Source organism: Galleria mellonella, unplaced genomic scaffold (assembly GCF_026898425.1).
Source record: "Galleria mellonella isolate WM207_F2 unplaced genomic scaffold, CSIRO_AGI_GalMel_v1 utg33, whole genome shotgun sequence".
NCBI classification, from domain to species: domain Eukaryota; kingdom Metazoa; phylum Arthropoda; class Insecta; order Lepidoptera; family Pyralidae; genus Galleria; species Galleria mellonella.
The window spans coordinates 2,265,809-2,282,487 of NW_026442079.1; the positions used below are offsets into that span (position 1 = coordinate 2,265,809).

General features: G+C 31.2%; 1 protein-coding gene across 2 annotated transcripts in view; it reads left to right on the forward strand.

The window, feature by feature from the left end:
• LOC113518831 (carboxyl-terminal PDZ ligand of neuronal nitric oxide synthase protein) overlaps positions 1 to 16,679 on the forward strand; it is a 239,020-nt gene that overhangs the window by 132,228 nt on the left and 90,113 nt on the right. For both annotated transcript variants that reach the window (XM_052896545.1, XM_052896544.1), the window contains exons 3-4: positions 10,303 to 10,374; positions 15,379 to 15,480. In XM_052896545.1, coding sequence (XP_052752505.1) covers positions 10,303 to 10,374; positions 15,379 to 15,480 — 174 coding nt within the window. The remainder of the gene's footprint in view (positions 1 to 10,302; positions 10,375 to 15,378; positions 15,481 to 16,679) is intronic.

A 16,679-nucleotide genomic window follows, 5' to 3' on the forward strand; every position in this document is an offset into this window, starting at 1 on the left:
AAATATATATCTTACTTTGTTCTGATTTAGATGTCGAGGCTAAAATATTTCCGAGCTATTTTGTTAAATAGACCCTTGTCAAACGTGTCAAATTGACTCTTTGTGTACCAAATCACTGTGAAATAATTAATCCAACGATTTTTAGAATCTTTTTCTTCCAAATTAGTTTATTTCTCTCTTAATCTAAAACTGTGCACAAATATATTATTTTTATGTGCTTATTTGTATGTTGGTTATATATTATTACGTATTCACGGTGAAATAAAAGTCGTTAGCCGTACGTGAAACTAAGAATCTACCCACAATATATAACATATATTGAAACAAATATATTATTACGCGAATGAAAAATCGATACAAAGTTTGAGCTTTCTATACATCTAATATTCCTTGGCAGATATCATTCATTCCAACTGATAGGAATTTATATAGACGAAGTAGTTATGTTGCTATGAACATTTAGCACCAAACATCAATTGTGTATTATCTTCACTTGTCCCCTTCACTGGTGTCCTGTCAGCGTATACCGATAACGCAGGCGGTGTTACCATTCCATCTTCACCCATAAAAAAGTCAGTTGTGTAAACCTACAAAGGTTTTTTTTTTATTATTTACATTTATTCACTATTTTTTTTTTATTATTACAGTCTTTTTTTACTATTATTACAGTCACTTCGAAAATATGGGTAAAAGATGCATTAAAAAGACCGGACAGTAAAAAAATATATACCCCAGTTGTTTATATGTGTGTGTGCGCCTGCAGGCAGACTTAGAGGCGAGTCAGCGTAAAGATCCTTATTTTTAAAGGCACATAACCGTATGTTGAACATAAGTAGATTGTGGAATCGATAAAATGTGTGGATGGGCTGGAATTATTAGATGGATATTTGTAGCGGAAGCCCTCTCCGAGTGTCTTTATTTGGTCCACAAATTGTTCATGCTTAACTGTGTCTATAGATATAACATTTTATACCAATCATGATTACTATATCCTTAGCTAACTTGTTGTTATTTTCTCGTTAAAAGTTTTAGTATTTTTTTTCAAATAATTTCTGAAATGGTGTAATTAGAGTTCTGTTATAAAACATAGGGATAAAATATGTTGTACTGTCAAATATTCTAAGTAGGTACCTAATTGACTGTCATCCTTACACAAATAAATACTGTTATTTCTTTAAATTAGAAATTAAAGCCTAAGCGTGAGTATTAATAATGTTAATGATTTTGCTTAATTACAATTTGTCATGATAAATATTTATAAATGAAAGTTTGTATTTCGAAGAATCTTTATCATTGTCATCAATTTACATTTTTTAATAAAACTATGATAAATATAATATACTAGCGATCGAGCACAGCTTAGCACAGGTAGATAGAATTTTCGAAAACAATATATTACCTCTATTACTCATTGATAATACAGCTTCCTGCAGGTGAATTTTTTTTAAAAATCGGTTGAGTTGTTTTTGAGTTCATCCATTACAAATAAACAAAGATCAAGATCAAGTCTTTTCCCTTTATAATATCAGTATAGATAAATAATATATTATAGACAAATAGGTAAATGTTTTTACTCTCATAGTTAAATGGATAGGCAGATAGATCAAAGTAATAACGATCTGTACGTAATTACCCCCGGCACCCTTACAAGTATTGCTAGGCTTCGCTAGCCTTTGATTGCTTTCGAACAATTTATGTAAGCATTTTACATAATCATTAAATTAAATTATGTTTCGTTCTTTTCGCCATGTTTAGATAATTATTATATATACATATATATTTTTTAACAAAATACACTATCCTTATAACATTTACATAAATGTTATACTCGTAAGCTTTTCAATTGTTAAAATAATTATCTAAATCAATTCACACAAAAATAATTGAATCGAAAGCATTTTCCTTTTTACATTCAGTAAAATATAATATTTGCGTAATGGGCACATCTGTAATAAAATCAAATGTTACATATCTGAAGTGAAGATTTCACTCTGTCAGCGAAATAAAATAAAAACCTATTAGGGCTGAGCGAGCAATCCTGGATTCAAATCGACATTACATTAGGGGCTCCGGTTTCCTTTCGACGGAAATCGACTGGAATTGCTCATGGTATGCAGTGTTAACAGTAAAAGCGAAAATATCTTTTCTTTCAGAACAAATTTACACATACCTTGGCACCGAACCTATGCCTTTGAATTTCGCCGTACTGTTTGATTAGATTCTCTTTATTCTTTTATTTTGTTTTACTACTGAAACCAGATTATTTGATAGCTAAAAGGTATCGACGTTTATTTTCTATCCAAATTCCACTCGGCTTTTCCATTGAAATTAATTCTAGATTTTAATTTGAAATACCTACACGTTCTGGCTATAATCACTTATAAACAACGACGTTGATCCTTAGAAACATTGCAGAGTATTGATTATACATATATCTAGAAATCAAGGCTCTAAAATATTCGCCAGAAATATGGCTATTGGACGAAGTCTACTAACAAAGTTGATGACCAACGCCGGTGATATAATTTTCGCCACATGAGATTTGAATGAGATAGAGAAGTTCTATGAACAGCTGTACACATCGTCGTTAACATCGTATACAAATACGAATACCTACCAAAGAGCTAAAATAACCCGACACTATATAGATGATATCCCGGACGTCAGTTTGTGCGAGAATGAAATGGTTTTCAAGCAGCTTAAAAATGGCAAGGCACCCGAGGAGGAATTACAGCAAAGCTTCTGTGAGCTGGTGGAAAACTGATACGTGTAGTCCTTCAAAAGCTATTTAATTTCGTCGTCCATAACGGTGGATCGCCCGAGACGTGGAGATGAAGTGCCTACCGCACTTCCTATTGTTCAATAAAATAATGCCACCCTGACAATTCCGCGAAACTCTTCATAGCTGCATTGGAAGATGTTTTTGAACTCCTTGACTGAAAAAGATATAGTATAAAAATCAATGGCAAATACATCACTCATCTTCGATTAGCCGATGATATAATAATCTTGGCGGAATCCCTGGAGAACTTGAATACTATGCTCAGTGATCTCAATAGTGCTTTTCAACAAGTAGGTCTTAAGATGAACATGAACAAGACTAAAATCATATCTAACGTTAAGTCACACCTATACCGGTTATGATTGGGAACACTACGCCCAAAATTGTCGACATATATATATACCTGATATAACTTGTTAAACTTGATAAGTCCAACTTCAACCTAGAGGTCAATTGATGAATCCAATTCGGTTGAAGAGTATTCGGAAAACTAAGCCACATTTTCTCATTCAAAATACCTCAAAATTTGAAGACGTATTTTAATCAGCACTTGTTGCTAGTGATACGGAACTAAAACATAGTCCTACATGATTACTCGTATGCAAAAGCTTCGAGTTATTCAGCGAGCTATGGGAAGGACTTTATATTTACGGTATACACCGGCGGGGCACCAGTAAAGGATGATAGGTGAGGATGAAGTAGGTCAGTTAGCCCATCGTAACGAATTCAACAAGAATTGTTCACGATGGTTTCCAGGGGGAACCACGTAGAGGTCGACCTAATAGGGCATGTTGCTAGCAATGGGGCTGTCAACTTCCATTGCTAACAATCCCTTTTAACCCTATGGGGAGGACAATGATCAGAGGTTTTTTGCGTGATCGAATAAAAAATGAGGATATCCGCAGAAGAACCAAAGTAAGCAACATACCCCAAGGATAAGTAAACTGAAGTGGCATAGTCATATAGCTCTAGAAAACTACAACCGATGAGGAAGGAAGGTTCTTGAATGGCGACCTTGTAAGGGCAAACGGAGTATAGGACGATTCCTCCCCACATTTGAAGGTATGACGACCTTAAGTGAATTGCAGAGAGTTACGCATTTTATTCAATATGAAGTAACTAACAAACTGACGGCCCACCCAATAAGAAATGTAATAGGAAATTATAATCATCAGCTTATAAGTGACGATGATAATTTCCCATCGGGTCCTTATATGTACAATGTTATAAATACCATAAAATATGTATACTGTGACGTCCATTGTTCATCTTGTGCGTCGCCTCCGAATTTTGTATTTCACTGTCATATCTCATTTTTCAAACTGAAACACAGCCGTGGAACAAAGGTACTCAAGTAGACGGATGTAGCGAAGGAGAAATTTTAATGAATATATGAAATAAATAACTAATGTTTATATAATTTTTAATAAAGCTTATTGCTTTTTTGGCATTTCTAATTTTCAAGGAGTGTGTTATACTCGTACTCTAATTGTTATTTGTAATCTTCTTAAGTATTTTATTCATACCGTGAAAGTCAAAGCTAATCGCGTTTTCAGAGTAATGACATAATTAATGCTTTGATGTTAAATACTAAATTATTACTTAATTAAATAAGCCAGTTTAAGAACCTGTCATTGGTAAAATGTCGTCCATTTTTTTCATATTTTTATATGAAAATATCATCTGTGTGTTTTAAGCAAAATATAAAACAGAATAAAAAAAGAACATTTGGAGAAGTAAATTTAAACAAACAAAAATTTTAGTACATGTGTAAACAAAATAAATGTAATAAAAGAAGAAATTTAGAATATTTACTTAGGTACTTCATATGAATATAGAAACTAGGAAACTATAAGAATATGTGAAAATCTTAAAAGTAGATTAGTATCTATGTTCATACTCTTGAAATGTCTTCTTGCTAATATTATAATATGAAAGTTTGAGAGGTTGTTTGGATGTTTGTATTCAAAAATTCTTAAACGGATATGGAATAAAATTTTGAATATGATTATGTATAGGATACGTTTAATCCTGCGTGTAGACATCAACGTCAAAATATAGAATTTAGACAAAAATATACGTATCTATCAAGTTTATTATTATTATGCTTTTGAATAAATTTGAGTACCTTGTATTTAGTTATTTTTAGATGTTTTTAAAAATTCTTTACATGTGTTTTAAACTTTAGCACGCCTACATAAAATGAATAGCAAAATCTGTAATACTTGAATTTACTAGTGCGTTTTCGTAGGAACATACTTTTGTTGTTTGTTGCTAACCCACCTGCCAAGCGTGGCAACTATTACCCCCCTCCCCCCAAGATAGCAGCCGATGTTCAGCAGTGAACAGTTAATTAATGATATAATTCTGGTGCAAGGATCAAATATTTATTTATTTTATTTTACTAAAACAGTTTTAATTTAAATTAGATAAAAACCTTGGCTTTGCCGTAGTAATACAATAATGTATTAGATTTTGTTCTTTTTTTTTTAAATGTTACTATATTTTCATTGGTCATTGTCACATTGTCTTACTTTTTATAACGTACTACTACTGTCCACTGCTTGTGTTATTGTTACAATTTATAACAAGCAGTGGACATAGAGCATGAACTTTATAAAGGAAGCGAATTTTCAGTTCGTTTGTATTTCTTATATGGTTGTTACCTCATAACTCCGCCAGTTGTAAATGGATTTGAAAATTATTTTTTATCTGAAAGATTACACATACAATTTAGTTCTTTAGAAATTTTATCTACATCAGTTCAGTAGTTTAGTTTTTAATCAAACTAACTGGTTTTGCCACAATTGAGGTGGGCTTTTTTTGTGGAACACAATCATAATTATCTTATTTTCATACTATGTAATTCTCTCAAACAATAATGACTATTAGTCATTAAAATAAATAAGTATATACGTATATATATTATACATACCTACTTCATAGTTTAATAAATAAGTGTTATTTCTTTTTACTTCGCAAGTTTTAGTTTATTGTGTATATACTCACACATACATAAATAGAGAAATATTTTAATACCTAGGTTTGTTCCTTGGAAATTTTGTTATCTTTTTTTAAAAAGTACACAATATTCTAAATGCGTTATAAGAAATATCCATTTTTTTATTGTCTTTTCTATATTTATTTTCAGTTCCACTAAACACTATTAAAATGTTTTCGAGGAAGAGGAAATCTACTATATTTTAATACCTAGTAAATAACTTATAAATAAATCTACGAGGTCTCTCTGCTAGAGAGACCTCGTAGATTTAAAAAACCTACTTAATCTTACATTGCCGTAATAATCCGGTTGATGGTGAAAATACATTATTACTTGCTGTTGCACGCGACTTCGTCCTAATGCCTAGAAAAAAGGGGGGAAGGGGAAAAAAGGATTGTTAATAATAGGGTTTAACAACCCCATTGCTAGCAATATACCATAATATAGCAGGTCGACCGCCATGCAGTTTCCCCTGGAAACCATCGTGGTTAATTCTTGTAGAATTCGTCACGATGGGCCAACTGACCTGATTTTATCTTCACCTATCACCTATCACAGGTGCCCCGCCAGCGTTCACCAATAGTGCAAGCGGGGTTACCATTCCATTATCGTTCAATAAAGAATCTCCTGGAAAAGGGGGAGAGGATTGCTAGTAATGGGGATTAGTGGCCCTATTGCTAGCAATATACCTTATCAGATCAACCTCCTTGCGGTCGCCTCTGGAAATCATCGAGCTTAATTCCAAGTGAATTCATTACGATGGGCTTACTGACTTACTTTTTTATCCTCACTTGTCATCCTTTACTGGTACTCCGCCAGTATTATATACAGTACTGGTAGTCCGCCGTTAGGACAGGTGGAGTTACCAGATCATTCTCATCCATTAACAAAATGACTTGAACATATTGATTAATTGCAATAAAATGTAGTATAGATACCTACTTCTTTCCATGATCATTTTTTAAGAGACTAAAGTACAGCAAAATGCATTACTTCCTTGCACTTCGATATACGCTGGCAAAGTACCAGTGAAGAATGATAGGCGAGAAGAAAATGAGGTCAGTTAGCCCATTGCGATAAATATACATTGTGATACACGATGAGTTCCAAGAAGGGCCGCGTGGAGGTTGATACCTGACCTTATACTGTTAGTATTGGGGCCACTATTGCATATTACTAATAATCCCCTATTCTCCTACTATACTATATACCTATGCCAACGTCAAGAGGTAACACTTACAATTAAATATTATTATAATGTTTTGTAAGAATTATTAGTTTGTATACTAAGATTAAATATTATCATAATATAATATGTATATGTATGGCGGGCGTATTTCAAGTTATAGTAATGGGGCGGTGCCATTTTATCTTCAAGAGCAAGCTTGGAGAAGGAAACTACTTTGATCCCATTCTGATTAATTATGAGGGTCTTTGATGTGTACTAACCACCACATTTCGCATAATTAATAATGCCTAACCTTTACATGAAAATATCTTTGTAAATGATTAACGTGTAAATTTTTCCAGTTGATGTATTATTGTACACGCCTAGGCTGTCGTGTAAGTATTTATGAAATATAAAAGTTATATACTTTCTAGCCATCTATTCACGCATAAATGCACGTAACTTTCGCCTTTATCATATTAATGGGATTTACTTATAGAAATATTATTAAACTATAAGCTCTAACTATCATATTGGTCCTACAAACACAGGAAGGTAAAGGCAACCATATGATTGTGAGCTTTACATGAATTTTCACCATAAACAAAATTATTAGAGCTAAATTTATGAATGAATTTATAAAATATCCATTTTGATTCGTTTTACGTGGAAACGAATTTAGTTGTTCAGTAACATCTATCCATTTATGTAATTTCGTCTACGACTATCCTAATGGAATGCTAGATAACATCTTACTAATATAATAAAATAGTATCTGGGCGATGTCTATTTATGGAAGATATTAAAAAAAATATGTAAGTGATTTTAATAGGACTAGTATAAGCAAAAGTAATATTTTTTCTTCTTTCTTAACTTAATGGTCAAGGGATGGACAGCAGTGTCCTTCTTAATACATCACAATAACCTAACTGTTGTTGCCAACCAGCCTGCCAAGTGTGGCAACTACTGTCAACCCCCCTTATAGGGGAGGTTTATTGAACCTAGATCTCCTCTATAAAGATGACTTGATTAGTGAACAGTTAACGACTGCTATGGTAATTTTTTTTTTATTTTGTCTATCTATATGTGTATTGTGGTGTCATCCAATAGAGTACTGCGCCAAATTAAACGCCGTTATTACTGTTGTAAGCCTGGAAGACTATTTTAAAAACTGATGTATATTTTATTTTGATATGTTATCTAAAAATGAACGATTTCTAGTTACTATCCACATAACTTTTGAAATTATCATTTTAGTTATGAATAAAATGATAAATCACAGGTAATAGATAAGTTTGGAAACCATTAAAATACTTATATTTGATGGCATTATTTTGTTATATTTTCACTTATAATAAACACATATCTAGAATTTATTTTTAAGGATTTGTAAAAAAAAATCTAGTCAATGGAATTTCACCGAAATACAAAATTTTGTTTTGTTTTATTTTAATAATATAAAATTTTAACGTGCCAAAAAATACATGCTAATAGGAATAAAAATATAGGTTTTATCACATTCGTGTTGTATATATAACATAACGTAATATAACATAACTACATATCTTTTTTGAGCAGTAAATATTATTGCAAACTAGTTTTTTGTCCTCTACTTCATATACGTGGTATTATACTAATTTTAGATAGCTTATTAGAACAAAACATATAACAGATTTTAAATTTGATTTTCAGGAAAATAACTCTATTTAATTTGGTGCAGTAGTTATTGCGTGATTTCGGACCAAACATATAGGGTGACAGACAGACAGACAGATAGACAAAATTTCTAATAAAATTTGTTCTGACCCCAATGTTAAGATGTCAATGTTAAGATGCCTTATATATTTTTTTCTTAAATAACTTTCATGTACAGACGTCGTTTAGTTACAATTTTATTAAAATAGTAACATTTAAGGTCAGTGTTTCAAACAGAAAAAAAGTCATGGTGCTCGACTGTGGCGTTAATATCTCAGGCGTATTTTTGAGGCATGTAAACCTCAGTTGCGAATACTAAATGAAACGCAATGCGACATGGGTTGGGGTCAATGTAGTTCGCCGTACTGCGAGGGTATGCGTTTAACCAATTCCCTAATTCTTAACTGAAAACCGCCTAGAGCCATACACGCTCGGAGGCTTGACTTTGAAATTCAGATTACACCGTCTTGTTTCCCAATGATCGTTGCTCAAAGATCACCTAATCTACGAATACCCAGGAGTTTCTATTAGACTCAACTATTAGTTATGTTAAATAGATTACTACCTAATCGAAAAATCAATTTTATAATTTTTATAATAGTTGCCATTAAGTACCTCGTAGCCTTTTGAATTAAATATCGATTTAAATAAATTATACCGGGTCTGTGACATTGATATAATCCTATTATTATGCTGCTCACACCCAACCGTTCTAGGTAGGTACGTGATATGCAAGCTGTATTAGACGAAAGATTTAACCGAACCCTTGGAAATTCAGCAAGTGTCATGTAATGATGTATAAGTTTATTACGTGTACATTGCCCGTACGTCGATCTATATTATTAATAGTTTCACGATTTGCAAGCATTGGATTTTAATCTTTTCGTATTAGAGAATTAATACTTGGTTTGTTACTAGATTGGTTTCGTATAAAGTTTTCTATTAGTGTTTTAATTTTGTAAAAACTGAATTGATGAATCCCTTATAAGAACTTTATTGTTACTTCTCTTTTTTTTTAATCGTTTTTAGTAGAGCCACATTATGCGGATCATTCATATATAAATGGTGAACAATATTTGTACAGTAACGTGATAAGTGACGAGAGAAAAAGAAGGACTATTCCCAGTAGTGAATGGATGTGGGCTGATCAAATATATAATTATTAATATTATATTACGATTATAATGATATATTTATATTTCTATTAGTCATAGAAAATAATAATAGACAATATGCCATCTTCGTAATATAAAAAAACAACATCCTCTTTATAAAAAGAACTTATAAGAATTACTTATTATCGATACGTTACGCTTTCCTTTCCCGTGACTGTCAGAAGAGGCGACTAAGGCAGCAGCGTCACTCTTGAAATATCACTAAATTCTAACTGCGATTGCCAACCTGCTTGCCAAATGTGGCAACTAATAGTTAAACCCACCTTATGGGGAGACCTATGTTCAGCAGTAAACAATTAAAGGTTAGACAAGAACTTTGGAATATTTTTTCATTAATACAATTATTTACATTTACTTAAACTTATACATAATAATTAATCATTTTATAATAATATTTTCTATTAGTATATTGCGAGTATTTATTTATAGTATTTTCCATGTTTACGTGTCTCGTTTACATTTATTTATTATTTGTTCACAGTACATCGGGACTATGGATGTACCGCGGCCTACAAGTCGTGTTGAAATCGTAGCTGCTATGCGTCGTGTCCGAGTAAGTATTGGTGCATTTGCAAGTAAAATCTATTAAATATAATCCTCGTTGTATAATCCTGAACATTCGATTAAATTGATTTACATGAAACGCAGATTAAAACAATTATATGGTTCCTACATATATCCTATATATATATATATATATATATATATATATATATATATATATATATATATATATATATATATAAACTTCCTCTATATTCCTATATATATAAACAATTACATTTTACTCCACATATTGAAAACCACTACAAAAGAAAAACTATTTAAAAAATACAGCCAGTGTCACTTAAAATGATATAGAGATTTTACAATATGTCATATACCCAAATCTGTCCAGGCATTTAAAACTTATGGACGAATAAAAAATCATAATACTGCATTTGCCTGTACGGGCCGTTTATTCAATGAGTATTATATAATTACATATGCCCAATATATAATACAATACAATAGTAAATACAACTAGTGTAAGACTAAAATGATATCAAAATACTTTTCTGTCAAAATCAGTCTATCATTTTCGTTAAGGATTTAATAAGTGTTAAATACAATTATACACACAAATATCCGATTTCCACTACCGTTTGGAAACGTTAGTATTTTCGTTTCTAGAAATATACGCAGAAACAAAGCCTCAAGCTAAACCCTCAAACTCATTAATGGTTTATGTCCGGAGTTTAAATTATACGATTTAAATATTTGTTTCACTCTACCTAACATAATTCAATCATGATTTATATTTACGATTAATTTTTAGGACATTTTGGATATAAAAAAGATATGAGAAAAATATGGGAAATCGTATACAGCATTATAATGCTTCCTCTTTATAAAATTTGTTTTGTTATATATAACAAAACAAATTTTATAAAATTGGAGAAAGCAGCATTTATATAATATCTATATACCCATTTAATACTCGTATATGTTACAATACTTTATTAATAAAAGTACTAAAAAAGTATAAATATTGTTTAGTCGTAAATTAGAAATTCACGACTAAACATTATTTATGAATAATAAAAAGTCATTTAGTTATTTATATTATATAATTAAAATAAAATATAAATATCTTGTCACTGACAAAATTAAAATTCATAAAACAAAACAATAAATTAACTTATCTTTATTGAAGTTAATTGCAGAGAACATTTTACCAACAAAATATATTAAATTCAAATATATTATATTCAAATACATGTAAATTTACTGCAAATATCAACAAAAATTTCAAAAGATTTCCAGCTTTTACATTTTTAATGAATGTATTATACAAAAAAGAAAAACTCGGCTCAAAATGTTCACATTTCCGTAAGCTTTTGCAACATCTTGCGTCTATACTGTCTATAATGTATGATATCACTTCCCAAGAATCCACACCCAAGATAATCTGCGAGATTATGAGACACTTAATAATTAAGTGAAATGATTATGGTCCCCTTAAACGAAGCGACAATAAAGTGAATGCGTTACTTTGCTCTCTCAGACGGAGATGGTGCCACTTAAAATCAGTGTGATATGCTCGCTTACATGTTATTCTGCAACAATTGTAGATATACATTAGATTCTATCATACGAGTATCTTTACATTACATTTATCAAACTAGCTTCATACTTCATGATACAAAAAGTAAACTAATAGAGAAAGAAAGACATAAAAAAGAAAAATTTTGCTAGCATGTTTACCTACGTAACAACAAAATATTTATTTTATCATACATGTTCATCAAATTAGCTAAATAAAAAAGAAAAAAGTTTTGTAAATATCGTAAAATCTTTAAAATTTTAAGTATATTTATGTATAAATATTTCAAAATAAACTAACAAAAAAAAGTTACATGATACTCGTATCTTACGTAACAACAAAGTATTTATTGAATAATAACTTCATAATTTATTTATCAAATTACCTTCATAATACACGACACGAAAAGTAAATTGTAGTAAAGAAAAAAAAAACTGAAAACAAAAGTTTGTGAATGTCTTAAAATCTTCAAAAGTCTTAGTAGATACGGCCAATGTTTCAAAATAAACTAATTTGTTAACGTCGACTCTACGATGTGAACTTATAAGAAACTGACTTCGGTGGCATTCTCTAGGGAGATTTTGTTCACAATTTCCCTTTTATGTGAACAGGATAGGTTGAGTTTTGTAAGCCGATGAGACCAATCCTTCAAGCCGCGGCTTACAATAAGGCCACGAATATGTAAAACATAAATAAGCATTGCATGACGAGAAGTGTATAGTCTTACTTAACTGCCAATACTGGGGAGAAGGAATGATTAGTAATGCGGGCTATCAGCTTCATTGCTAACAATCCTATCAGGTCGACTTCCACGCAGTTCCACCTGGAAACCATCATGCTGAATTCCAGGTGTATCAAGGTTAACTGACCTATTTTTTTATACTCATTTATTACCTTATACTGATGCCCCGTCAGCGTAACGTTAACGCAGGCTAGGTTATTATTCCATTACCAAAACTGACAAATCCAAGTCTAATATCCAGTAACCCATAATAGCCAGTAAACCATCTTGTTACCACAAGTTTTGTAAATATATACTTATTTTGCCATGTAAATACTGTAACTAACGATACAAAATGATCACGAATTGTAATGCTAAACAATGCGCGAATGTGAATTTATCAGAGGGACACTTTGTACAAAAGTCGATTGCTTGGGTACCTCTGTCCCATTCGTGTTTCAACCGTAAAGCAGTTGTATTTGCATAGCTGTGTTTCGGTTTAAAGGGTGGGATATGGCGTGAATTTACTGGATACGGAGGAATAACACCTGAGTCCTCAGGAATGGCAACGCATGGGGGGTATTATGGGCGAAACAGTATACTCTGTTATGTCCATGATACTGCCCATGTCTATAGGCGACGGTTACCACTTTCCATTAGGTGGGCCGTCAGCTTGTTTGCAATTCTAAGTTGTATAAAAAAATGTTGATGCTAACTCATTACTTTAGCTATGGAGGCATTAATTGTGTCACCCATAATTCAATCTCCATTAAAAACATAAAAAAAATATTATATAAAAATATATATTGGGTATTTCAAATAAAATCTGTTTTTAAAAGTGTTTTCTTTTTGGCTTGTAACAGAACACATCACTTGTGAAACTTCCCAGTGTGATTTTTCCGCAGTAATATGGGTTTATCATGCATATCTGATCCGCAATGCGCATATGGAGCTCTCTAGTTTACCTGGCATACATGGTTTACATAAATTCGTAAATCAGATGGGTTTATGCTTAATATACTTTCGCGATAGGTACATAAACAATTTACTTTTTTTCATTAACAAAAAAGGTAATGTAATTTGATGTTGTTCGCTGTACTGCGGATGAAAGGTTAAAAAGTTTGTGAGTAATAAAAACAAAAAAGTTTAGAGGTATCAAGGTTACGGTTACCAAACAAAACAGACCAATTGTACATTGACCGGACAAAAGTCTTCCTAAAAGATCAATTGGCAAGGGTTCGAAGTTGAGTATTATTATCACATAAGCGAAGCGTGCCGCTCAAAACGGGACCGATCGTGTTACATTGAAATATGAATATGACAAGCCTCATGGCACCTTCTCCGCCTGAATATAAATGAGTCGCATTGCCCCACATTTACAGAATAAAAACCGCCATCCTGAACAGATAAATTTATTACCTTTTGCATAATGTTGACATCAGAGCGATAAGGATTCTTGGCGCTTTTTTAAATTCAATCACCTTGACGGAGGCTTTTATTCATAAGTAGGTACTTGAGGTGCGTATAATCGGGTTATGTTTGAGATTATATCCAAAATGGAACGATAAACCTTGTAGTAGCGATACGAAATTTGATTTATTTACATTTCATTTATATTATTCATTGTATTTTTCATAAACCTATTGGCAAAACACAAGCTTTAAATTCCAGATACGTTTTTTATAACACTCGTATATAAACAAATATGTATAAACTTTTACTTTAGACACAATTAAGTGTGTGGAAACATAATTTTACGCAGAATTACCTGCAAAAAACTAATTTGTTTAATCCGAATTCCGTCAAAGATACAATTCATAATAAAGATATACAGCAGTCGGATTTTCTATGGCTACATCATAAAGAAATAGAATCTGGTGAAGAGATACATGAATAGCTGCTTTTGATTTCAGATTTTACTTTATTCAAGATTTTTTCTTTATTCTCATTAATAGTCATCAATGTTTGCAGTAAGCTTACTTGTATATTGGTCTATAAATATTTAGGTTTTGTAATATTGTCTATTTATGAAATTATCTTGCAATAAATTTAACTGTGTGAATATATCGACCTAACTTATAATCATAACAATTATAATAAAATTCGTTGCATTTTTTAGAAAAAGAAACATACGTGACAACGACTACATATTATACTATTTAAATAACAAGAAATACATTACACAAAATATTTTTTTATTATTTTTTATTAATTACTAATCTATTAAGCAGTTTATAGGTTACAATAAGCATTTATCATCAGATAGGCTGTATGCTTATTTACCACCTTTGTGGTATAGAAATAAGTTTGTTAAAAATTGATTTAGATATGTATGTGTTTTTAAACACTCATTAGATGAGATCAGAAATATCTAATTTGACATTATAAATGCTTAATAAAAATCCTCTTAGCTTATTAACTACTTCGGCTAATTGTTCGTTAACTCTAGGCCTTATGTAATTATTCGGGCTTTTAGATAATAATAAAATAATTAACAGATTGCATATTTCCGTTTCACTGTCCGTGTACAAATTTAGCAGAAATTTGTTCTTACTATATACTTATTAATATACACCGCATATATACCATTCACATGTTTTACTCACATACATATATAGACACTTTGATAAAGTTCACGAATATGCTTTTTGTCCTAACTATTTAATACACATTACAATTTTATATCAAAAACATTTTCTCTCTCTTGTGTTAATTATTTATTTATTTTAAAGTCTTATTTTCACTTTCAGTATGAATTTAAAGCAAAAGGAGTGAAGAAACGAAAAGTTACCGTGGACGTGTCTACAGAAGGTGTACGAGTCACAACTAGGAAGAAAAAGGGGAAAAATAAAGTAAGAATAAAGTGATTTATTTTAAAAGTTTAATTGAATCTTTTATAAATTTGTTCCTGTCTTCTTCTTAATAATGCATTATCGTCCCACTGATGGGAACAGATTTCTTTACGAAGAGTTTATTCTCTTCAGATAATTCAAGCCACTTGGTTAGCTTGGTTCATTTACACTGGTTTAGATTACATTACTTCGATTAGAGTTTTATTTCGAGTTTTGATAAATTTTAAAATTTGTATAAATATTTTTATTAAAATGAATAAAACATGAAATATTTTGATCTTATGACTTCTAAAGGAGTTAAAGATGAGATCAGATGAGAAAATTATCTTTCTTTCTATATTCACAACCAACTAAAGATTATATGTTTTGCTTTAAAAAAATACTAAGATACCAAGAGCTCAATTATTTTACAGAAAAAAAAATCACAACTTATTCACAATTTGTGAAAATATCACGTAACAAACGAATTTTGGACTTCTTTGTTGAGAAGAAAATAAAGAAATTATTTACTTATAAATCAGTAGCATAGTTTGTACATAATGTTTGTTCTAAACTGAGGATATTTGCTCGCAAAACGTCCTTTGTATTCATGATAAAAATTTGCATGCATTTGCACACCTTAAACTCAATGTAAAGTTAAATTGAAAACTTCGAGATCCATTTGCAGGTTCGATTCGCATTCTGTAGTCAACCCAACCCCAGTCCAATAGTAATTGTAACTTCCCGGGTAATATTGTCGCTAGTCTAACGGAAAATAAAGTTACAAAATTTTCAAACAAACATTACCAACTATGTATGTCGTGTGACTACTTTAGACTTTGACGGCGCTTATTTATTGTTCTTTAAGCCATAAAGTAATAATATAGATGGAATAAATACTTTATGGCTTAAAGTATTTATTCTACCTACGAGTATATACCTACATTAATAATACAGCTATAAAGTATTTAGTGTTTACTTTGTATCTATTATGTTTACACATTTACGTGTACTTTAACAAAATTTTAGCAGATTATTAGTTTATGCCGCGTGGTATATAATAGGTTACCCCTTTCTTTGCCGTGGGTGTCGTAAGAGGCAACTAAGAGAGGACAAGGAATAGGCAGCAGTGTCCCTCTTCAAACATCTTCAAAGCCAAACTACAGTTGCCAAGTGTGGCAACTACTGCCAAAACCACCGTAGGGGTAGACTTATGTTCA